At 36.7% G+C, this 25,815-nt stretch overlaps 1 protein-coding gene across 3 annotated transcripts in view; it reads right to left on the bottom strand.

Moving 5' to 3' along the window:
• The window catches only part of LOC137043742 (voltage-dependent calcium channel subunit alpha-2/delta-1), a 169,178-nt gene that overhangs the window by 51,121 nt on the left and 92,242 nt on the right, over positions 1 to 25,815 (bottom strand). For all 3 annotated transcript variants that reach the window (XM_067420149.1, XM_067420147.1, XM_067420148.1), the window contains 11 exons: positions 23,285 to 23,416; positions 20,983 to 21,052; positions 20,794 to 20,844; positions 17,132 to 17,231; positions 7,390 to 7,548; positions 6,907 to 7,011; positions 5,951 to 6,029; positions 5,765 to 5,814; positions 5,557 to 5,640; positions 5,393 to 5,470; positions 2,308 to 2,388 (listed from right to left, as the gene is read on the bottom strand). In XM_067420149.1, the coding sequence (XP_067276250.1) occupies positions 2,308 to 2,388; positions 5,393 to 5,470; positions 5,557 to 5,640; positions 5,765 to 5,814; positions 5,951 to 6,029; positions 6,907 to 7,011; positions 7,390 to 7,548; positions 17,132 to 17,231; positions 20,794 to 20,844; positions 20,983 to 21,052; positions 23,285 to 23,416 (989 nt within the window). The remainder of the gene's footprint in view (positions 1 to 2,307; positions 2,389 to 5,392; positions 5,471 to 5,556; positions 5,641 to 5,764; positions 5,815 to 5,950; positions 6,030 to 6,906; positions 7,012 to 7,389; positions 7,549 to 17,131; positions 17,232 to 20,793; positions 20,845 to 20,982; positions 21,053 to 23,284; positions 23,417 to 25,815) is intronic.

The following is a 25,815-nucleotide window of genomic DNA, read 5'->3' as shown; positions in this document are numbered from 1 at the left end:
ATCATCTAATATGCTGACTTTATGCTCAAGTAACAATATCGGAAACAGTAGCAGAAAGTTCAAAAGAACAGCATTTATTTTAAATTATATATAAATATAAATGTATTTACTGACACCTTTGACCAATTGAATGTCTTTACTGAATAAAAGTAGGGCTGGGTTTCGATTCAAATTTTAAGAATCGATTCGATTCCGATTCTCAAGATCTTGAATCGATTATCATTATTCGATCCGATCTGATCCGTTCCGATCTTTGAGATTTAGATAAGTGTTTTTAAAGAAAGCATTTTTTTCCAGCTGTTACCTGAATATTACAGGACTGTGGTTATGCAACATATTGATACTATTATTATAGACATTCAACTGCAAATTAATGGAGTATTGATGGTTGTAGAGAACAATCCCCCTTCCAGAGTGCTCTAGTTAGCGAACGCGCGCATGCTGCTGTCATGACAAGGCAGCCATTATAACTTCCTTGGCAGTAAGCGCGGGCTGCAGTGAGAACGGCTGTGACGTAAGCCGCGTTCTCGACATATCCAGCAGCCCGAGTTCACTCGTCTACCTTACTCTAGTATTCTCTGTCCGCCGCGGTAACGAGAGAAGAGGAAGAGTGAGGAAAACTCGGACTGTCCACGGCGGTATAGTGACGATAGCTTCGGCTTGAGTTTGTTTACCTACTCTAGTATTCTCTGTCCGCGGCGGTTCTGGAGTTTTCAAAGCTGCCATGTTCGTTGATTTAATGTCCTTCCACCTCGCGCGCATGCGTGAATTCAATGACGCGGCAAATTAAAATTAACGGGGAAAATGTAGGCCTATTATTAAACCGATCCTCTGAGTTACGGATCGATCTTTAGAAATTAATATGAAAATCGATTCAGAATTGGTAAATCGATTATTTCAACACATGCCCTAAATAAAAGTATTAATTTCTTAAAACGAATGGGTTTGAAATGTTATTTCCTTGTGCATGCCGTAAGGGCACTTCTCCCTGAACTTTACTGTACTTCTTCTCCATCGACCAGAGCGTGAGAACGAAAGCAGTACACCCATCAAATCTCTTTGTTAGGCTTTAGGGAAGTTGTCAGCTGCGCTGTACAGGTCACAGGACTTCAAGAAATCAACAATGTCACTAAAGAAGTGTGTTTTAAGCTGAACAGGGCAATACAACCCTGTTCAGCTTCCCATACAACCCAGAGTTAAATGTATAGTTCACCCAAAAGTGAAAATGTTATGTTTATCTGCTTACCACCAGGGCATCCAAGATGTAGGTGTGTTTGTTTCTTTAGAAGAACACAAATTAAGATTCTTAACTCCAACCGTTTCTGTGTGCCAGTTGTATAATGCATTTTAATGGGGTGTAATGCTATGAGAGTAAAACACACACACACACACACACACACACACACAAATTCATATTAAACCCTGTGGCTTGTGGCGACACATTTATGTCTTAAGACACAAAACAATCAGTTTCTGAGAAAAAAAACTAACAGTATTTGTTATTTTTTACCTCATATCAGACGAATAGATAGATAGATAGATAGATAGATAGATAGATAGATAGATAGATAGATAGATAGATAGATAGATAGATAGATAGATAGATAGATAGATAGATAGATAGATAGATAGATAGATAGATAGATAGATAGATAGATAGATAGATAGATAGATAGATAGATAGATAGATAGATAGATAGATAGATAGATAGACCTTATTTGGCGGAAGTAATGGCATTGGGAATACTAGATGAGATTTGTCTGATATGAGGTAAAAAATAACATAAATACTGTTCAGTTTCTCACAGGAACCGATCGTTTTGTGTCTTAAGATATCAGTGTGTCGCCACGAGCCACAGGGTTTAATATGGATTTGTTTGTCTATGTGTTTTTTACTATATAATTACTTCCCATTGGCATGCATTATACGGCTGGCTCACAGCAATGGTTGGAGTTAAACAGTCTTCATTTGTTTTCTACTGAAGAAACAAACACACCTACATCTTAGATGCCATGGGGGTAAGCAGAAAAAAATATGGGGGTACTATGCCTTTAAGGGGACAGTGGATGGAGTTTGTTTTAAACTAAATGAATTATTTCATATCAAACCTTGGGAACATTTAAGGATATCAGCTTTCAGACGCTCTCAACAGAATAGTTGTGCTCGCTCATCATTTTTTAGCTTTAGCAAAAATTAATCCCTTAATAGGCCCCTTTTGACTTGAATTTCTTTTGTGTTTTTACAAGACTGGAACAACAGCCAGATGAAATGCTGAATGTATTGGAGTTGAAATTGTTTGTACTCACTGTGAAGCGGGGTGTCAATCTTTTGATATCGTCGAGAGACACATCCACCCCCATCACTCCTAAAATCAACTGGTTCTGATGCTAAAAGAGAGATTAAAAACAATAAGTTTCCACCCTGAAATGGAGTGACATTTACAAACATGTCCCCTTTAGACATCATACTAACTACAAGTAGGCCCAACTTTACAACTACATGTCAACTAACTCCCATTACAGTATTAGCAGACCGTTTAATATCTGCTAACACTTTGTTTTGACGGTCCTCCAACTAAATTATACTGACTACAAGTAACTTTGTAAGTACATGTCAACTTATTCAACCAACCCTAACCTATCAGTCCAAATGTCTAAAGTGGATCGAAATAAAGGGTGCGTCTCAATCGGTTCCCTAGTTCAGTTGTCAGGGCACTGATCAGGGAGTCAGCCCATTGACTTATGTCCTGATCAGTGCCCTGACTAGTGGACTAGGGAGCTGATTGAGACGCAGGGAAAGTGTAACCCAAATATGAGGCAAAACTACACCTGGAAATCTTAAAGCATTGCATGAGATTTCACAACAATGTGAAAACTTTTGCATCTTGGCAAAAACAACCACCATGACATGTTGCAAAATTGTGAAGTGTCACGTCTAAATGGCTTATCGCCATCCATACTGGAAACGGATAAACTTCAAAGAACCCAGTGACGCAGTCAGCGAGCAGAAAAGTAACGGAAACTTTCGGAGGGTCAAGCGGTCTAGTAGACAAACCACGTACGGATCCTTTGACCTCTAACTAGGAAAGTTTAGGATAAGATACTGTATGATATTTATTTTCCATATCTGTTACTATCGTAGTGTTCCTAAGAAGGTCACTGTCCGCACGGTTAATACATTCAAGAGATAATGAGGTTTACACATTTGCGTCAGTAGTAGCTTTATCCCCATTAAACGTGACAAAAATAGATGGTTGTTCCAAGCATTTGGCTATTAATAGAGTATTGGTTCTGTTAATGACACATCTGGTGTTCTGTTCTGTGTTCATTCGAATGTTATATTCCCGCTTCTGACTTGTGTTGGACATGTTTGCTCAGTTAGAGACCTGTGTTCATATAAAAATATATTTATACACAATGTATTTATTAATCTAATGGTAACACTTTACAATAAGGGTCCATTTGTTAACAGTAGTTTAATACATGCTTTAGAAATGGTATGCATTATTAGCTCATGTTCACTTTAGTTATCTAATGTTAACTAAAAAAAAAAACGTATTGTAAAGTGTTACCAATGTAACAATATCAAAATAAAACATATCAAAAATATGTTTTACATTTTCTATTTGGCCAAGACAGTATGTGAACATTTTAAATATAAACCGATGAGGCATAACATTATTACCTAATATTGTGTTGTTCCCCCTTTTGGTGCCAAAACAGCCCTGACCTGTCAAGGCATGGACTCCACTAGACCCCTAAAGGTGTGCTGTGGTATTTGGCACTAAGATCTTAGCAGCAGATCCTTTAAGTCCTGTTAGTTATGAGGTGGGGCCTCCATGGATCAGATTTGTTTGTTCAGCACATCCCATAGATGCTCGACTGGATTGAGATCGGCGGAATTTGGAGGCTAATTCAACACCTTTGTGCTCCTTAAACAATTCCTGAACCCTTTTTGCTCTGCGGCAGGGCGCATTATCCTGCTGAAATTCAATGAAAGGGTGTACATGGTCTGTAACTATACTTAGGTTGGCTGTACGTATCAAAGTAACATCCACATGGATGGCAGGACCCAAGGTTTTCCAGCAGAACATTGCCCAAAACATTGCCACCGCCAGCTTGCGTTCTTCCCATAGTGCATCCTGGTGCCATGTGTTCTGCAGGTAAGCGACACAAACATACCCGGCCATCCACATGATGTAAAAGAAAACGTGATTCATCAGAACAGGCCACCTTCTTTCATTGCTTCGTGGTCCAGTTCTGATGTTCACTGTTGGCACTTTTGGCAGTGGACAGGGGTCAGCATGGGCACCCTGACTGGTCTGCGGCTGTGCAGCCCCAAACGCAACAAACTGCAACAGCATTAACTTCTTGAGCAATTTGAGCTAGAGTAGCTCTTCTGTTTGTTCGGACACATGGGCCTTCGCTCCCCACGTGCATCAATGAGCCTTGGCCGCCCATGATCCTGTCGCCGGTTCACCACTGTTCCTTTCTTGGACCATTTTTGATAGACACTGACCACTGCAGACCGAGAAGACCTCACAAGAGCCGCAGTTTTGGAGATGCTCTGACCCAGTCAGCCATCACAATGTGGCCCTTGTCAAAATTGCACAAATTCTTACGCTTGCCTATTTTTCCTGCTTCTGACACACTATGAGGACAAAATGTTCACTTGCTGTCTAATATAGTCCATCAACTAACAGGCGCCGTGATGAAGAGATAATCAGTGTTATTCACTTCACTGCTCATAATGGTATGCCTGATCAGTGTATATCATTAATTTTTGTCTCACTCCGAGAGCCAAAGCAGTGATTTTTTATTTATTTATTAATTTTTTTCTACAAATATTTACCAACATTTTTTAATATTTCTCCCAACTGGATATGACTAAGATCAGATGTTTTATTGGGCTTTTTTTTGTTTTCTTTTTTCAAAAAGGAAGTAACATTATCATCCAATATGGTTATTAACAATATTGGAAGCAGTTACACATTTTTTCATGATTCTTCGATTTGAAAAGAACAGCATTTATTAAAAATTATACATCATTGTAAATGTCTTTACTGACACCTTTGACCAATTTAATGTGTTCTTCCTGAGTAAAATTATTAATTTATAAAAAGAAAAAAAAAAGAAATGAAAAAAAAAGAACAGTGATGGACATGAATGTGAAGTAGTTTTTAAGTTAAAAATGACTTTAAAACAGACTGAAATGTATAACTTTTATGATACTTTTGTAATTTACTCTGTAGAACCTCAAAGAGTTTTAATAATGTAAATGTCCTTATTACCCTAAATTATGAAATGCAGTTATAATAAAGATTTTGTGCGTGTTTCTAAACCATTTTACTGGGAAAACCAGCTGGAGAATCAAGATAAAAAATAGACTGACCTGGTTTTGAGATCCGTCCTCTCTGGATTTGGTCTTGTTGAACACAGGTAGTGTGCCTGTGATGACTAGGCCCAACTCCTGAGGTTATAAAGAGAACACAGAAAACAATGAAGCATGTGGCACTTTTTAATTGGTTTCTATATGTCTGTTAAAAAAGGTTGTACTAGAGCGTCCAGGTAAACGTTGGTCCACTGCACTTGTTTAGCATCTGCAAGGACCATCGGCCTTCCCAAAACATCTAGATATTCCTAAGCAACAGTGAACAACACAAAGCAATCAAACGTAGGTCATCCTTGGACCTTCACATACTCCTAAACAAGAGCAACTATCAAAATAAACATCGCATTAGCAACGCTTTGGCATCATAAAGACCTGTGTGTTTATGCGGATGGCTCCAATGGAAGGGATTTCGTAGAAATATCCTAGAAAACATATAGGGCGGTGTCATTTATTGGAATTATTATTTATTCATTTATTGAAAAGGCTGTGAGATGTGAGAATTATGTTTGTACTTCAGCCACTAGGGGGCATACACAGATTGAGCAAAACAACACTTACCTTTATTAGCACAGGCCATCCACTTTATTGGCCCTGTGTCATAGTTGTGTTGACCCACAGAGAACGTGAACACGCGCACCTGCAATCAAACAGCACAATATACACATTTACTGTTATTGCATTATGCCTAAAAAGATTATGTATATAAACAAGCAAACAAAATAAATAAACAAAATAAATAAACAATAAATAAATAAATAAATAAATAAATAAATAAATAAATAAATAAATAAATAAATAAATAAATAAATAAATAAATGTAATAATAGGGAAATAAATAAAGGAATAAATTACTTATACTTTTTTATTTTGTTTAGTTTTGTAATACTTTTTCCCTCGATTTATTTTTTTCTTTATTCATTTTTACTCTTTTTAAATTGTATTTATTTATTTTTATTTATTTTTTGCACTGGAGCTATGCAAGGACCGCCTTTCTCATTTACATGTTGCACATGAAAAAGTAAAAATAAATAAATGCATGAAAAAAAATCTGGAAATAAAAACAAATTTAAAAATAAATAAATATAAAAATAAATGATTGCATAAATAAATATAAAAAACAAATACATTTATTATAAAAATAAACAAAATACATTAATAAATGATAACAATAAATTAAAACATTATATAAAAAAATATTTGTGAAAGAATAAATAAAGAAAAGTTTAAAAGAAAACAAAAAAGTTTAAAAAATAAATACAGAAAAAATGGGGGGGGGGAGAAGGAAAAAGTAATACAAAAATAAATTCAGGGTTAACTTTTATTAAAAAATAATTTCTTTCCTTAGTTTTCCTATTATTTTGTTTGTTTGTTTATTAATACGTGGGCTTAATTTCCCTAAAGTACAAGATGAGACAGGTGAGAAAAACAGACGGATGGACAATGTTGATAACCATCATAGATAAAAGATTTTTAAAAATCAGTACAAACTGTATAAAATGCATCTTCACACACACCTTTTTGTCAATGTTGTATCTGCTGAAGATATCCTCTGCTCTCTCCTCACCTCCATCAGTAAAAAGCATTATAATCTTGTTGCAGTTTGCTCTGGTGATATTTGGCTGAAATGAGCACAATCATATGCAGTTACATAGAATAAACAGCAGAGGTCAGCAGAACATAACAACACTACTACTAAAACTTAACACAAGGTTTAATCAAGAAGGACAATATTTGACGTGTTAAACTGTATATTATTTTAACACCAGATAAAGAGAGGGTGCAGAGTGATATCTTATTATAGACACTCTTTTCAGCCAATGTGACGAGAGATCACACAAAGTGCAGATATTAAGGCTGCTGACCACTGAGTTGAACATTTGGAGAGAGAATGAAGTTCCCCAAATATGATTATAGTGATGGTTTCAGTTTTTGCAGGTAATAGATTTCATAAATAAGAAAACTAATCAATAAAAAAATAAATAAAAAAAAACTCATACATTTGAGAGTTGATTGAAGGCAAATTCAAATCCTTTGGTGTAGTTGGTGATGCCTTTGGCCGTAATGTTCTGCACTGCATCTTTTAAGATCTTCTTATTGCGAACGTTAGCTTGAACCAGGTGGTCGAAACACGCCGTGTTATTCACTTTTGTGTTAAACTGAAAAAGAAGAGAGAGCGAGAGGGGCATACAGTAAGTGAAAAAGTGTTGGTCTTCTCATTGTCCATTCAAAGCAAGAGTTTTCAGAATCACAAAAAAAGTTGGTGTGACTTATCTATGAGATCTATATCCTGGGGTCAGAGTCTCTGCAGGAGTTTTGAGTTTTTCATGTGTTTGGTACAGTCAGTGATGGAAATAATTTGAGCTGACAAGCTGAATACCCTTACAAGTTTCTAATTTTCTGTTCAGATAGGGCTCTCTGTGTTCTGTCACTTATTGCAGCTGACCTCTGTGAACCTGATACTTCAAAGCTGGAGTGTGTGTGAGGGGAGATTGTGCACAAGAAAATAGACTTTGGTAGAGGAAGGAAAGAGAAAAAAAGGAAAAATGAACACGGGGGACTGCAGACTCTAATTATCCACAAATGAAGTACAAAATCTTTACAAAAAATAAATATATATATATAAATAATAATAACGTTTTATAATTTCAACCTCAGGGTGTTAAACTAAATATTATATGAGCAGTTGTACTTTTCTGCACTTCATATAAGGTTTGCTATTCTTGTAAAAAATTGAGGGATGAAAATGCTTAAAATAAAAGCTGCTGGATGGATGGATGGATGGATGGATGGATGGATATAGATACAATATTCAGATAAAATCTAATATATATATATATATATATATATATATATATATATATATATATATATATATATATATATATATATATATATATATATATATATATATATATATATATATATATATATATATACACACTCCTGAACAAAATCTTAAGACCAGGGGATTCATTGAAAGTTTTACACATTTCGCACTTGTGGATCATAACCGGGTTGTAAGTGCTGCTTCAAAATGACAAAAGAAGAAACAGGAGCAAGAGACAAAAATAGAGAGTAGGCAATTTATTGAAAAATTGCATTTAAACTGAAACAGGCCGTACATCAGCTGATCAAAAGTTTAAGAGCCATAAAAAGGTCAAATTTGCACAAAAATATGGCTTTCATGGCATTGTCCTTCAAGCAGTCATACTGTCAAATACTCCTGATGGCAAAGGCAAAAAAACTTTCTCTCTTTGAACGTGGCAGGACTGTTGAGCTGCACAAGCAAGGCCTTTCGCAACGTGCCATTGCTGCTGAGGTTGGAGGCAGTAAGACGGTCATTTTACATTTCTTAAAAAATCCTGAGAGTTATGGGACAAAAAAGTCAAGTTTTAGACCCAAAAAGATTTCACCTGCACTGAATCGCAGGATTCGACGGGTTGTCCGTGAAGACACAGGTCGATCCTCAACCCAAATTAAGACCCTTACTGATGCTGACTGCAGCCCAATAACCAAAAGACGTCATCTGCCAGGGCTTCAAGAACAAAAAACGTCTTCAAAGGCCACGTCTCCTCCCACGACACAAACTTGCCCGTTTAGAATTTGCAAGGCAGCCCCAAACATGGGACATTGAAAAGTGGAAGAAAGTTTTATTCTCTGCCGAGAAAAAATTTAACCTGGACGGTCCTGATGGCTTCCAACGTTACTGGCATGACAAGGAGATCCCACACAGCACAGTGGAGGAGGCTCCATCATGATCTGGGGTGCTCTTTCCTTAAAATGGGAAAATGGAGCTTCAGGTTGTGCAGGGGCATCAAACAGCGACTGGCTATGTGGATCTGTTGCAGCGGGCATCCCTCTTGACCGAGGGCCCCCGTCTGTGCGGTAATGACTGGGTCTTTCAACAGGACAACGCTGCAATTCACAAAGCCCGCCTGACGAAGGACTTCTTCCAGGGGAATAACGTTGCTCTTTTGGGCCATCCTGCGTGTTCCCCTGATCTAAATCTCATTGAGAACATTTGGGGATGGATGGCAAGGGAAGTTTACAAAAATGGACGTCAGTTCCAGACCGTGGATGCCCTTCATGAAGCCATCTTCACCACATGGAACAACGTTCCCACCAGCCTCCTGGAAACAGTCGCATCAAGCATGCCGAAACAAGTTTTTGAAGTGATCAACAAGAACGTTGGGGCTACTCAATACTGAGTCCTTTTTTGACACTTTTAGTACTGTTGTGCGTTTATTTTTGGGCTATGGTCTTAAACTTTTGATCAGATGATGAACGGCCTGTTTGAGTTTAAATGCAGTATCTATCTATCTATCTATCTATCTATCTATCTATCTATCTATCTATCTATCTATCTGTCTGTCTGTCTGTCTGTCTGTCTGTCCGTCCGTCCGTCCGTCCGTCCGTCCGTCCGTCCGTCCGTCCGTCCGTCCGTCCGTCCGTCCGTCCGTCCGTCCGTCCGTCCGTCCGTCCGTCCATCCATCTATCCATAGATAATTGAATATCAATTGTACAGAGCATTTACTGTAGAAATTATGCCACATTTCCCCTTTTTTTCAGTTGATATGCAAAACGCTCAAGAACTCTTGAGGAGCATTAGGTCAAAATCACAATTTTTTGTGGTATATAAATGAGCTACTTTTCATGCTCAGTTAATTTTAAGATAGATAATAGTTTATTTAATATATCAAACAGTTCTCACAACAAAAATAAGGATCATCTGATGCTTAATTGACACTAATTTGTACCTTATCCAGACGCAGCCTCCTATAACCCCAACAATGGGAAAAGTCAGAATGATTAACAGGTGTGAGTCAATTACGGCCCCATTACAGCTAATGAGGAGGTATGTGCAAGCTCATGCAAAAATTAAAATGATTACTATAACTCCAGCTTTCCCTGAGGACATGAAAAAGCACATGGTGCACTTCCTGTGCCATATGCAAGCAGAACGCCTTCAAACCTCCCGTGTTTACTGTAGTGCTGTTTTTCTCATATTTTTAATTATCATTCATGTCCACTCAAAAGGCTTCCCGCCATCGAGTTCCTCGCCGGACACAGAGAGGTGTCATCAGGAGACATGCGCCAGTCATTGATGTAATTGTGGGATCAGGTGTCTGTGCTCTGTTGAATGAGCTGGATGTCAGTGTCTGTTGAATGAACCGATGAGTCACGGTTCGATTAGTTGTTCCAGCATTGACTGAATATTTAATTAACGCTTGAAATTATCTCCACGGAGGCCCCCGTGACTCACTGCTCTCGGCATACGGCGGGTTATAAATAGAGGGATAGGACAAACTGATGATACACAGACCCCTACACACGGCAGACGGCACACACACACAGCGTTGATGAATTCGATAATTATAACGAGAGCGTTCTAATTCTGTCGTGTCACGCCGCTTCCCAAAGGAACTTTTTATTTCTCGGGGGTTACTCGTTCATAGCTCAGGGGACTTAAAGAAGTTTTGTTTAATGTTATGTTTGAGACAAGCATTAAAAGTTCCTTAGGTGCTTCTCTTAAAATTCATATGAAGGAATAAAAATAGAAAAATGCGGTAATAATCATAATCCAAATGTGAAACAGAGGGGTCTTATATCATGCCAATATTTTTTTTCTATTTTGCAATAATGACCAAATTTCACTCACTTGAAATGTTGTTGGAATTTCAAAATAAAAGTCAATATTATATGTTTATACAGGGCTTGACTGACATTAATGTTTTTTGCTCACCAGACACATGTCGCTAGTGTATTTCACGTTACCAAGTTACTTTTCACTGGCCAAAATGTTGTAATTTTGTTGTTGGTGATATGTAAATGACCACTGTACACACACAAATAAAGTCTACATGAAATGTATAACACAACATGTCATCAAATAGGCATATTTAGCTCTGATAAGGCTGTGTGTAAAGGTCCTTAACCTCTTAAACTCCGGGACCATTTTTTATTTTCGCCAGGATTTAGCTAACCCAAAGTTAAAAATGTTGGTGTAATTTTACAGGAAACCCTTTGAAGTTACATAAAACACTGCTAAAAGTGAAAAACATGGAAGTATATGTTTTCTAAGCTGTAATAACCCACAAAAAACTATATTATATATATATATATATATATATATATATATATATATATATATATATATATATATATATATATATATATATATATATATATATATATATTATAATACCATGGCCTGTCTATACTCGATTTTGATTAGCTGGAAGGTGTGCAATAAATATTTCATGCATAGGTAGTTCCAAGTTACTGTTCTATATTAATGCGCAGATTTTTATTGAAACACACACACACACGCACACACGCACGCACGCACGCACGCACGCACGCACGCACGCACGCACGCACACACACACACACACACACACACACACACACACACACACACACAGGTAATTTGCACACACTGTGCACACACAGAAACATTCAGGGGCACAGAAACCTGTTATCAAAGCTGCCCCATTCCTTTTATTTTAAAAAATATTCTTGCTATATTTCTCAGCAACGAGAAGGTAACATATTTTGACTGTCTGCATGAACCTAGAGCACAAGTAACTGAGTTACACACTTTCAAAAATGAAAAAAATAAAAATAAATATTATATATATATATATATATATATATATATATATATATATATATATATATATATATATATATATATATATATATATATATATATATATAAATAAAAATATTACATAGCATAATTAAGGGTATAAATATTTGCTTTGATAACAATTTTGATTTCATTATTTGATAAATGATCCAATACATCATGAAATGGGAATTTTGTCAGTTATGACATGGTTATAAAACCAATACCAATAGTTCATTTTAATGTATTTTTTTAGTTAAAATTATTGAAATATGTGAGAAGAAAGTACGGAGTGCAACGTCTGCCTTGACTGCAGCTTTTTTGTGTTAATAATATTAATAAAAAGTATTTTAATTCTGGATTATGCAGCATAATTAAGGGTATAAATATTTTGCTGTGATAACAATTTGATTAATTGCAAAAATGCAAAGTTGACTGCTGCTGCCCAATGAGAATCAAGTATTCTAGTGTGAAATAAGAGCTATTCAATGAACTAACTTGATATGCAAGCAAATGAACAGTTTGAGGCATTAAGATATTTTTTATAACCTTGTAAGATTTTTGTTGTTTGTTAAAAAATGTTGCTTTTTTATTTCCAATATGGGTCATTCGCACTGTAGAGAGCTCGTAAACATTTAACACAGAGAGAGGGGGGAAAAATGGATTCATAAACTGAGACTCGTATTTCATTCTTCATCTCCAAGCAGAGGAAGGCTGGAAACATCTTTCCTATATGAAATCCACCTCTTAAGCCAGAATATCCTCTAGAGACCAATTTAAAAGCCGTAATCTTATGTTCGCCATTCAAATTGTTTGTCATGCTGCAAGTCAATTGCACTAGTCAATCATTTCCTATGAAAATTCGCCTCACAGATGAGTCAATCTAAATGATGAATCTGGTAATATCCTTGAACAATTCAATGGCGGTTGCCACAGCACTGCACTAATGAGCATCAATAACCTTGATCCAATACTTGCCTTCATAAATAACTTATCAAATATTTATTCGGACAGCGACTGAAATTAGAGACACTTTAGCTGACCTGTAAAGAGGAAGACAGTTTTATCATAATATGTCATATTTCCTTTGCTTCGCCTTCGCTGTAAATGTCACATTTGCATGGATATGCGCCAACTCTAATGATTATAGCTCTTGTGTTAAGACAAAAGGCTGAATGTGGTTATGAAATCTGTGAAAAAAGGAAAAATATGCATTTGTATCACTTGTCTTCATTTAGCCTGAAAATATGTTTTTATATAAATATAAACGACAAATATTTTTATTATGGATAATGCAGAATAATTAATGGTGAAAATATGTGCTTCGATAATAAACAGCTAAACGTGCAAAACAATTAATGTATTCATATTTATTCGCATTTCTGAATTTGCTTAATTTATCTATTTGTTTTAATGATGTGTATCCGACTACATCATTGGCCTACGGATACTCGATGTTTATACGACCAAACCCCAATTTCCTTTACCTTCAGTTGGCTTTTCAAAAATGTATGAAGATTTATGAAATCCTTGGGCTATGGTGGCTGTGTATGTGGCATCATATTAAAAAGTACTGTTAAAATGAGAAACATTTGATTGTAAGAGACAGTCGAGAGCCCCTTCGCCGCATTCATACACACATATAGCATATGAATTACAGGTTATTGTGTAACAGAGTAATGTATACATTATGTACTGTGCTGTATGCAATAAGAAGCACACTATTAAATTCCAAACACAGCCTGTATTACAATACATTTTCCTTCCAAGACTTGTTGGAAGATTCTCGCTGACTTGGCAGGAATGCACAACATCAATTTTGTAAGAAGGGTTTGAGTTTGTTTATCAAGCAAAATGTATAAAATGTGCATGAAGGAAGTCTGAAATTTTAATTACAACTGAAATGATCAGATGTTTTATTTGTCCTGCATGGCTAAAATCATTTCAGCTGTATACACTGATCATAATCCTACTCATTTTCCCTATTCACAAACCAAACAGCTACCATGCATAGCACATATTGTGTACACTGAGGGTGATCAACAGTCTAAAAACAAATCACTACCATATTATAGATTTATGGAGTCAGCCAACACAATAGCCATAATGCCCACAAAGCCCTTTTATTTCAAACTACCACAGATGCTCTCAAACTACTGAGCTGTACAAACACACACCAAATTTGAACTTTAGGTATCAAATGACTGTGGGCACAGTCCTTTTCTGTTCTCGCTCAATACACACAAGCACACTCACACTCACACACATACGCATAACACAGCGCTACACTCTCATTGGCATACGTTTCCTGAAGCGAATCCTGTTGACAGATCTCACAGAGCTAATCCTTTATCGGAACAGTGATTCCCCGATGCAAGAAAAACTCAAAATCCTCTGAGAAGTGAAAACAATAAATTAATCAAACTTTATGTGCTGAAGAATAAAAAATGTATAACACCAAGCGTGATTTTTGGGCAATATCACCCTGAGTGCAAAAACTGAATGTGATTTATCCTTGCAAAATGGCATGGCTTTCTTTTTGCCGCTCCTTTTCAGTTTAAAGGGATAGTTCACCCAAAAATAAAAATTGCCCCATGATTTACTCACCTCAAGCCAAGGTATATATGACATTCTTCTTTGAGATGAATACAATCAGAGTTATATATATATATAAATCCTGGTTAATTCAAGCTTTATAATGACAGTGAATTGCAGCCCAAAATTTGAAGCCCAAAAAAGTGCATCCATCCATTATAAAAGTAATCCACACTGCTCTGGGGGTTAATAAAAGCCTTCTGAAGCAAATTGATGGATTTTGGTAAGAAAATACATATTTAAAACATTAGAAAGTAAAATATCTAGATTCCAGCAGACCACCTTCCATATTCAACTTACGAAAGAATTGTAACTGGCGCAACTATGATGTTGGACGTAGAGTAAGTATTTTTGAACTGTGATAGGCGGTATACTTTACGCATAAGTTTAATACGGAAAGCAGTCTGCCGGAAGATAGATATTTTACTTTATACAGTTTTATACTTTATACAGTATATATACATATTTCAAGTAGTGAAAACAAAATTATATCCATGTAGTTTGTGCAGAGCCAAACTAAACCTGATGCAACGCTTTCTTGGATTCTGACAGCTTACCTGAAATGCATCTTTCTTGGAAGAAAGATCTTCATGTGGTTTTTGAAAGACATGAAGTTGAGCGGATACATTTGTTAATTTCTGGGACTACTAGGTGAATATGACATTTTTCTTTCAGACAAATACAACCAGAGTTATAATAAAAAATATCCTATCTCATCCAAGCTTTATAATGGCAGTGAATGGGGAAATTTGAAGACCAAAAAGTGCATCCATCCATTATAAATGTAATCCACATGGCTCCGGGGGTTAATAAAGGCCTTTTGAAGTGAATCAATGCGTTTGTGTAAGAAAAATACCTATTTTCTAATACTAAGTGAATAACGACTTGAGTTTCTTTCACAAAATATGCAAGACTTTTATATCAGTCAATCCTTGTTAATTGCAATTGGAAGAAAAAGTGCATGGGTTGGAAGCAGTTCATGTTTGAAACATCATAAGCAAATGTAAGTATTAACAAAATCTTCGTTTTTGGAACTACCCTTTATGATATAACAACCCTCACAGCAAGCATGACAGATTTGGACATGAGCATTCTGTAAGCTCTTTGATCAGAGGAAAAGTAAGTTGAGAACAAAACTGGCAGCACCCGAGTAAAAGATCAGCTAGCCAAGATGGATTGGAGGCTCCTTCCGAGAGGAGTGATATATAGCAATTTCCTCCCTTTTTCTCTGGCCTTCTTGTTCTCACTCAGCCTGATCTCACTTTGTCCAGCCATTTTCAATTCAGCACACAGAGCCTAGAAGCAGCCTTTTCATTAAGCGCCTGTTTTCAAGTGGCAAGCTAAAGCCAGATCCATATTTCATTACAAAATCTCTCTCTCTCTCTCTCTCTCTCTCTCTCTCTCTCTCTCTCTCTCTCTCTCTCTCTCTCTCTCTCTCTCTCTCTCTCTCTCTCTCTCTCTCTCTCTCTCTCTCTCTCTCTCTCTCTCTCTCTCTCGTTACATCACACTGCAACCTACAACCAACAAACTATAGAAACTCCTCACTTTAAATTGAATCCCATTCCAATGTCTTGTTCCATTTTTACTGTACAACTGCACACTTTTCTGAGAGATTAATCACATTCTGTAGACAAATTTTTTCATTTGCACACGCATTTTTTCTTTTCTATGGAAGTGACAAGCATTTTCTGCAACCATATTTAGCCATGGAAACTTCAAGTAGTGAAAATTAAATTATATCCATGTAGTTTGTGCAGAGCCAAACTAAACCTGATGCAACGCTTTCTTGGATTCTGACAGCTTACCTGAAATGCATCTTTCTTGGAAGAAAGGTCTTCATGTGGGTTTTAAATTGTTAATTTCTGAGACAACTAGGTGTATATGACATTTTTCTTTCAGACAAATACAATCGGAGTTATAATAAAACATATCCTATCTCATCCAAGCTTTAAAATGGCAGTGAATGGGGAAATTTGAAGACCAAAAAGTGCATCCATCCATTATAAATGTAATCCACATGGCTCTGGGGGTTAATAAAGGCTTTTTGAAGAGAATCGATGCGTTTCTGTAAGAAAAATATCTATTTTCTAATACTAATATTTATACTAATATCTAATACTAATACTAATATTTAACACTTTATAAATTAAAATATCTAGCTTCCATCAGACCGCCTTTTGTATTCAACTTACGGAAAAAGCGCAACTGATGCGAAGTAGGACATTCATTTGTATCTTTGCTATATTGTATTTATTTGTACTGTTGGTTGTAGTTTGATATTTGTTCTTATTTACTTTATCTGACAGTAACCTTTTTTTCTCTGAACATAGCGCATACTGAGCCATACCAAAAGTGTGACCCTAAAACCATAATAAAAACCGAACCGTGAGTAATTTAAACTGCTACACCCCTATTATGTAAAGTACTATTGCAAGTGCATGGTAGGAGTGAGTCCTACGTTTATCACAGCCAAAACTTTGCAGTGTGCATGCATAGCCTATGAACATACTTACATGGACAACATTTACATAGTCATCATCGGAAAGTGTCTCCAGCATTTCACTGACAGAAGTACGGATCAGTTTAAGGGTCAATCCAGACACACTTCCACTCCTGCAACACACCAACAAAAACACCAGTTAATGCAAGTTAAAGGGATAGTTCCTACTAAAATGAAAATTCTGTTATCACATAACAATATATTACGGAAAGTAAATGATGACAGAATTTTTTTTTTTTGGGCGATTTTTGTTTTTTTTATGGTTAATACGCAGAGATAACAATAAGCAAGCCATTCATATAGGTTTGATTTCCTGAATATACAGTGTCATGAGAAATCAGATTTTTTTTTTTACTATTTGATATAGTCTATGCTATTGTATTATTTTAATTCATTTTTATAATCATAAACACATTGGCTTGTTGTGCAAATTGTTTTACCATTTATTGCACTTTGTTATTCTTCTTGTTATTTAATCATAGTGGCTAATGAATCAAAAGTAATAGCTTATTTCCGCACTAATATAATTGGGTTTCATGCTTGAGTGTTCAAAAAACAATATATATTTTTTTACATACAACCCCAAATCAGAAAAAGTTGGGACAGTTTGGAAAACGCAAATAAAAAAAGAAAGTAGTGATTTCTAAATTTACTTAGACTTGTATTTCATTGCAGACAATATGAACACAAAATATTTCATCTTTTGTCTGGTCAACTTCATGTCATTTGTAAATATGCATCCTTTCCTGTCATTCAGACCTGCAACACATTTCAAAAAAAGTTGGGACAGGAGCAATTTAGGGCTAGTAATGAGGTAAAAGGGTTAAATAATGATGTGATTTTAAACAGCTGATGTCAACAGCTGATTGAAATTATGATTTGGTACAAAAGCAGCATCCAAGAAAGATCTAATCCTTTAGGAGCAAAGATGGGCCGAGGATCGCCAGTTTGCCAACAAATACGTGAGAAAATTATTGAAATGTTTAAAAACAATGTTCCTCAAAGAAAGATAGGAAGAGATTTGGATATTTCACATCCAACAGTGCATAACATAATTACTAGATTCAAGGAATCTGGAGGAATTTCAGTGCGTAAAGGACAAGGCCACAAGCCTAAGCTGAAAAACCGTGATCTCCGATCCCTCAGGCGGCACTGCATCAAGAATCGTCATTCATCTATAAGCGATATCACCACATGGGCTCAGGACTACTTTGGCAAACCTTTGTGAAGTACCACAATGCGTAGTTACATCCACAAATGCCAGTTAAAACTGCACTGTGCCAAAAGGAAGCCTTTTGTTAACAGTGTCCAGAAGCGCCGTCGACTTCTCTGGGCTCGGAGGCATCTGGGATGGACCATCACACAGTGGAAATGTGTACTGTGGTCAGATGAATCAGTATTTCAGGTATTTTTTGGGAGGAATGGACGCCGTGTGCTCCGAACCAAAGAAGAAAAGGATCATCCAGACTGTTACCAGCAACAAGTCCAAAAGCCAGGGTCTGTCATGGTATGGGGTTGTGTCAGTGCCCTTGGCAAAGGTAACTTGCACTTCTGTGAAGGCATCATTAATGCTGAAAAGTAGAGATTTTGGAGCATAATATGCTGCCTTCAAGAAGATATCTTTTCCAGGGACATCCATGCATATTTCAACAAGACAATGCAAAACCACATTCTGCACACATTACAAAGTCCTGGCTGCGGAGGAAGAGGGTACGGGTACTTGACTGGCCTGCCTGCAGTCCCGACCTGTCTCCAATAGAGAATGTGTGGCGCATTTTGAAGCGCAAAATGCGACAACGAAGACCCCGTACTGTTGCCCACCTTAAGACTTGTTTGCAGGAAGAATGGGACAAAATTACACCTGAAACACTTCATCACTTGGTGTCTTCAGTCCCTAAACGTCTTTTAAGTGTTGTGAAAAGGAATGGCAACTTTACAAAGTGGTAAATGCTTTACTGTCCCAACTTTTTTTGAAATGTGTTGCAGGTCTGAATGACAGGAAAGGATGAATATTTACAAATGACATGAAGTTGACCAGACAAAACATGAAATATTTTGTGTTCATATTGTCTGCAATGAAATATAAGTCAAAGTAATTTTAGAAATCACTTTTTTTTATTTTTATTTGCACATTCCATACTGTCCCAACTTTTTCTGATTTGGGGTTGTAATTCACATCACTGCCGTCTGTCAGTAACGCTCTGTTTCGTTCTTTTTTCTCTATGAAGCCCCTCCTTCCGAAATGCACAATGTGCTCTAATTGGTCAGCTGGACCTCTGTGTTGTGATTGGTCAACCACTTTGAGCGCGTTTCAGAATTGTTAATTCCCTTACCATAATTGTGAGTTTCACACTACTAGCACAACTCAACCAGGCCTTTTTTGCATATGCCTTGGGTGGAAATTTAAATAAGGGGTAACACTTTAGAATAAGGGTTCGTCATTAATAAGTTACTATGCAGGAAGAAATGCAGGACTAATGAGTAGTACAACATTAAAACTTCAGCTACCACTATTAACTAATATAGAAACAAGCTGAACTAATCAGTAATATTGAATTCAGGGGACAGTTCCTTAAGTGTTCAATAATTACTGAATGAGATTAGCCTCATTAATAACTTTTAACTAACTGACAAATTATAAAGAACATTACTGTGTGTCTAAGACGTAATCAATCATCATTTTTACTCTTAATAAAGTCACAAAATGCATCACTAATTACTCAATTGTAACCTAGTCACTCTACAGGAACTACTGGTGATTTTTTTTTGTGATAAAGTTGTTTTTCCATTTTGAAAAATAACGGTCCAGGTCACTTGTAGTTCCTGCATAGTGACTATATTCTTTATAATTTGTCATAGTTACCTATTAGTTCTGCTGCCAATCTCATTCAGTAATTATTGACTACATCAGAAGGAACTATCTTAGTCCTGAATGTGATATTACTTACTGATTAGTTAAGCGGAAGATGTGTAGTGTATAAGCAAATCTATCAGGGTAATCGGGGATATGTATGCTAGTATGTAAGCTAACTAAAACAGCCATTAATGATCATTATAATGTAGTTCAAAAGACATATACTGAACAAAATTATAAACACAACACGTTTGTTTTTACCCCCATTTTTCATGAGCTGAACTCAAAGATCAAAGTATTTTTCTATGCACACAAATGGCCTATTTCTCTCAAATATTGTTCACAAATGTGTCTAAATCTGTGTTAGTGAGCACTTCTCCTTTGCCGAGATAATCCATCCACCTCACAGGTGTGGCATACCAAGATTCTGATTAGACAGCAGGATTATTGCACAGGTGTGCCTTAGGCTGGCCACAATAAAAGGCCACTCTAAAATGTGCAGTTTTATTACACAGCACAATGCCACAGATGACGCAAATTTAGAGGGAGTGTGCAATTGACATACTGACTGCAGGAATGTCCATGAGAGCTGTTGCCCGTGAAACTAAGGGCAAAAACAAAAGTGTTGCGTTTATTATTTTGTTCAGTGTATGACATATTGTGGTGCAAAAGATAATACCCATTAAAAGTTCTTTGAGCCAATAGGGTCGATTGTGGTCCAAATGGAGCCCCGATTTCGAAGGTCCCAATTTGATAGCATTTATAATATTTATTTATCATTTATAATATTCATAATTAAAAAAAGAACACATAATACTCACGCATCAACAAGAATCAGCATGTCCTTGGGCGAAGCCGCACCTTGAACATACCTGGATACAAAGAAAAAAATATTCTGGATCTCTTTCAAGGAGAATTTTAAACTGAGAGAACAAAGAATAAGGTTCAAGGGAAAAAAGGAACAAATGAAAAATAATTCAGAGCACACACACAGAAGCGCATATTAGTACCAAGGTCGTCGGCGCACATCGTACAGGTCGATTTTGCTGGGTGTTTTCCTGGCATCCATCCAAGGGGAAGCTGAATGGACAGAGACAGGATATGGAAATATGAATGACCTCTGAACTCAAACTCCATTTGATGTGTCCCATCTATGCAGTGAGCACATCAGCAAGCCCCACTAGAAACCTGTTTATGTTTCCGGTGGGGGGTGGGGGGTTGTGGTTTATTTTGACGTGGAAAAAAAGGGCCTTAGTGGCCACAGAAGAATTTCAGCTTCAATTCCTTTCTTTAACAGAAAAAATAACCTGGTGCAAATGAGGGCGCTCATCTGTGACTATCACAGCTGAACATCTAACAAGACGTGTTTCTTCATAAATGGCATCCCACGTTCTGACATTTAGTGAGAGGATCACAGCTATAAGTGCCAGCAGATCTGAGACACTGTGATCTAGCCGTAACAAAGTAATCGACCAGTGTTCTACTGGCTATAATGAATTGAGGTTTGCAAGAGTATCAATATTGTATAGGTGTGCATGTATCTATAAGGAGACAATCAATGGTTCAGGGCCCACATTTTATTCTATTACGGTCTTAAAGGAATAGTTCACCCAAAAAAAATTAGAACTCAATTATGACATTCAAAACCTGTACTACTTTTTTTCATTAGTGGAATACACAAGTTTAATCTCTAATTAAACTTGTGATTAAATCCCAGCCTCTCTGCTCAATACAATAAAACTGAATCAGGACTAAGGTTGGTTAATGTACAGAGTGTAGTATTTATGAGGCTCTATTAACAGAAATACAATATAACTATGTTATAAAGACCTTACATCTTCTTCTTCTTCTTCTTTCGGCTGTTCCCTTCAGGGGTCGCCACAGCGAATCATCTGCCTCCATCTATTTCTATCCTAGACCTTACATAATGAACCGTTATTTCCTTAGAATGAGGCAATTATATCTACATACACCGCGAATGCCCTTACAGTTAAATCGCCATTTTGTGCCGCCATGTGACAAAAAGTAACTGCTAAATGGACAAACTGCTCTAAAGAGCGCTAGCTATACTCTCTATTGTCTCCAACGACAACACGTTTGTCCTGTGTCGGCCACCGTAGCATGTGTTGAAAAGAGAGGGGTGAGCGGTGACCAGTTTCAATTTGGAACCTCACCACTAGATGCCGCAAAAATTCACCCTGCACCTTTAAGCACCAAAATGGCAAAAAACTTGTGCACTACATTCCAATTCTGGAATAGAAGATCAGACTACAAACGGAAAATACTGACTCCTGTCACATTGATAATATTTCAAGCAAGAAATACCGATGCACTGTTCGTGAATCATTCTTCTGAGTCAATGAATCCGGTTCACAAACCCAGTCTGAGTGATTCACTCAATGATCTGGTTTTCTCCACTTCAATGATTCAATGATCCGACTGCAACTGTTAACAGTCCAGTGGAGTGGAAAATTGTCAGTGAATCACTTTGATCTGTTTCTCACACAAAGGTGTTTGTATGTAGCAAACCCTAACCCTAACCTTCGGGAAAACCACAGACTTGGCAACACAGTTCAGTGGAGTTCTGTTGACGTTTGACAACTAATGTTATGCGTTGCTCCGTTGCTCTGATTGGTTGTAGGTCTATCCAATTGAGGTCCCGAAACACGCCCCATAATTACAGCCCAATGGAGCAGTATATTCTGCATATTCTGATTAGAATTATGTATGACGACATCAGGGTAGTTTGTAGGGCTTCATACAAACAAGTCATACGGCCCTCTTGTATGCTTTTTTGTGTCATTTTTGAAAATCAATAGCCCCAGGTCCCATGCACTCACTTTTATTATATGAAATTCAAAATTTCAAAATTATTTTTTTGTGTTCTAGAAAAAAAAAGAAGAAAAAAACGCATACAGATTTGATAAAACATGAGGGTGACAAAATTTTGTTTGAATTATTCCTCTACACACAATAAACTCATATAAAGCCTTTAAGGGACAGAGGTTTAAAAGTGGATAATGCACTGTATATTTGCAACATTTTTCTATATAAAAGTATTGAAAATGAATTGAGAACCTCATTACGTTTCTCCTCTGTCATCATTACATTTCAGAAGAATACAATGAGCCTTCTGCTGTGATATTTGATCTTATAATTTGTTATGAAAATCTGAGCCGGGACTACCTGCTATGTTTACCAATTAGAGACAGTCGAGTCTTGCAGAGGGAGGGAGGAGGCTGTATGTGTGAGAGTTCTAATATGTGTGTGTGTGTGTGAATAGTCTTGAATTAAACAGACACAAGCACTTACCTGGGTAATATCGAGCTAATCCAGTAGCACTGCCAAACACTTGCCATAGTAGCGTTGGATCTTCTTCTCTGTTTTTCTTAAAGACATCTTCCAACGCTTCGGTCCAGTTCAGCTCATTCAACACAATAGTGGCTGGAATATACAGGCAATGACACACAGACACAATGTATGGCATTTGTCTCATTGATTTATATAGTATAGAGTCAGTAAAATGATTGCATTACATCAACTAACAAATATTACCACAACAAATGATTCACCGTCATCTTTTGAATAACTGAATCTACACAGAGGTCACAGAGCTAATAGTGTCTTGTACAGTCCATCACCTTTAACTAACAAACATTATCACAAGACATGATTCACTGTGATCTCTGAATACTTGAATCTATTTACAGAGGTCATGGTGCTTATAGTGACTTGTAGAGTCCAGAGATGAGGAGTAGGAGAGACACAAAGAGAGTTGTAATTTACCCTCACCTCAACCGCTGTTAACAGAATGATTCGGAGCTATACACTGATGGCTCTTCATCTCCTCAGCTGCAAACAAGCTGGTTGACTTTATTACATCATTACTGAGGGAACCATGGAAACCTATAATCATCCTATCAAACATTTTGCTTCTGAAAAGGCTGCGTGCTGATAGGCAGTCAGAAGTGCTAGTAGAGATATGCTAATCAGTTGCGAAAACAGCCTGCGTGTCAACAATTATTGTAATGAAGCATGAAAAATTCAGTGTTATAACAACCATAACATTAATTTTTATTGGGGGCAGGGCTGAGAAAAGAAAAGAGAGGAAGGAAATGAGGAAACTATGCACGAGAGGCGCATTTTCTTGAGCTTTTTCTCCCAAAAAAGACAAAAGTCTGATCAATGACTACAGAGAAGCTGAAGCTTACACAATGAATCAGATTATGTTCAAAAGGGATTGCAAATATTATGTGCAAATACAGACATAATTAAATGTGTGCTATCTATCTATCTATCTATCTATCTATCTATCTATCTATCTATCTATCTATCTATCTATCTATCTATCTATCTATCTATCTATCTATCTATCTATCTATCTATCTATCTATCTATCTATCTATCTATCTATCTATCTATCTATCTATCTATCTATCTATCCATCCATCCATCCATCCATCCATCCATCCATCCATCCATCCATTCATCCATCCATCCATCACTCATTTACATATTCATTAAAATATGTAAAAAACTTGCGTCCGTTGAAACCAAATTTAAATAAAATCCACGCTGCTCACATGCACTAGTTACTCAGACATGCTATATATGGTGGTCAATCTTATGTTCTACAGAGAAAAATAATAATAATAATAATAATAATAATAATAATAATAATAATAATAATAATAATAATAATAATTGTGAAAAATGTTATCTAATTTTTTTATTTTTAAATAAAATGTGTGAAGTAAGATACTCTGAAGTGTGAGTATTGATTATTTCCTCAACCTCCACTTATTACATTCATCTTTTGGATGTGAAGCAGAGGAAATTTATCAGCACCCACTGTGAGTTGTCACTCTTAATCATTGTTAAGTTTTTCTTGGTGTTGGCTGACTCTAGTAGAGGGGGCACCCACCCTCCTCCAGCAACCCCTAAACGATGTACTACTTTATCCACGAAAATCCAATTTTCTCCCCGGCGGGAGTGGCAGATCTGTGTTATTTCTGTGTGTGTCTGCAGGTGGTTCCAGGCTATTTGTGGTTTTTGAGTGTTTGATAGAGGTTGATGTGTGCAAACTTTGCTTTTAGGGTCGCAAGAGAAAAGCCACTAGGTTCTTATTAATTCCAAAGTTTGTTCACTCTATGTAAGGCATTACATGGAGTGAACAACCTTTGAAATTAATGGACATATAGACACTCCAGTAATATTGGACATTATTCACACACAGTTTCAGCACAGAGTTTGAGAGGGTATGGCCGCTAGCTCAATTCTAGCTCGATTCTACACACGTATTATGTTTCCTTCTGGCGCAAGGTCAGGTCAGACCCAAGACCACAGCAATTACAGCTCTACCCTTTTTGCCTTGCCTGAGTCTCTTTCTGTCACTTGGCTATTTTCCATCTCTCCCAGACTCCTACTATTAAATACAAAAGTTCACCCAAAAATGTTCACCCAAAAAGGAGAACTCTTCAATCATTTACTAATCATATACAGTCGTGTTCAAAATAATAGCAGTACAATGTGACTAACCAGAATAATCAAGGTTTTTAGTATATTTTGTATTGCTACGTGGCAAACAAGTTACCAGTAGGTTCAGTAGATTCTCAGAAATCAAATGAGACCCAGCATTCATGATATGCACGCTCTTAAGGCTGTGCAATTGGGCAATTAGTTGAATTAGTTGAAAGGGGTGTGTTCAAAAAAATAGCAGTGTGGCATTCAATCACTGAGGTCATCAATTTTGTGAAGAAACAGGTGTGAATCAGGTGGCCCCTATTTAAGGATGAAGCCAACACTTGTTGAACATGCATTTGAAAGCTGAGGAAAATGGGTCG

Source organism: Pseudorasbora parva, chromosome 16 (genome assembly GCF_024679245.1).
Source record: "Pseudorasbora parva isolate DD20220531a chromosome 16, ASM2467924v1, whole genome shotgun sequence".
Taxonomy (NCBI): domain Eukaryota; kingdom Metazoa; phylum Chordata; class Actinopteri; order Cypriniformes; family Gobionidae; genus Pseudorasbora; species Pseudorasbora parva.
Note: the sequence above shows the minus strand (reverse complement) of the source record. Positions and strands in the feature narration are given on the sequence as shown.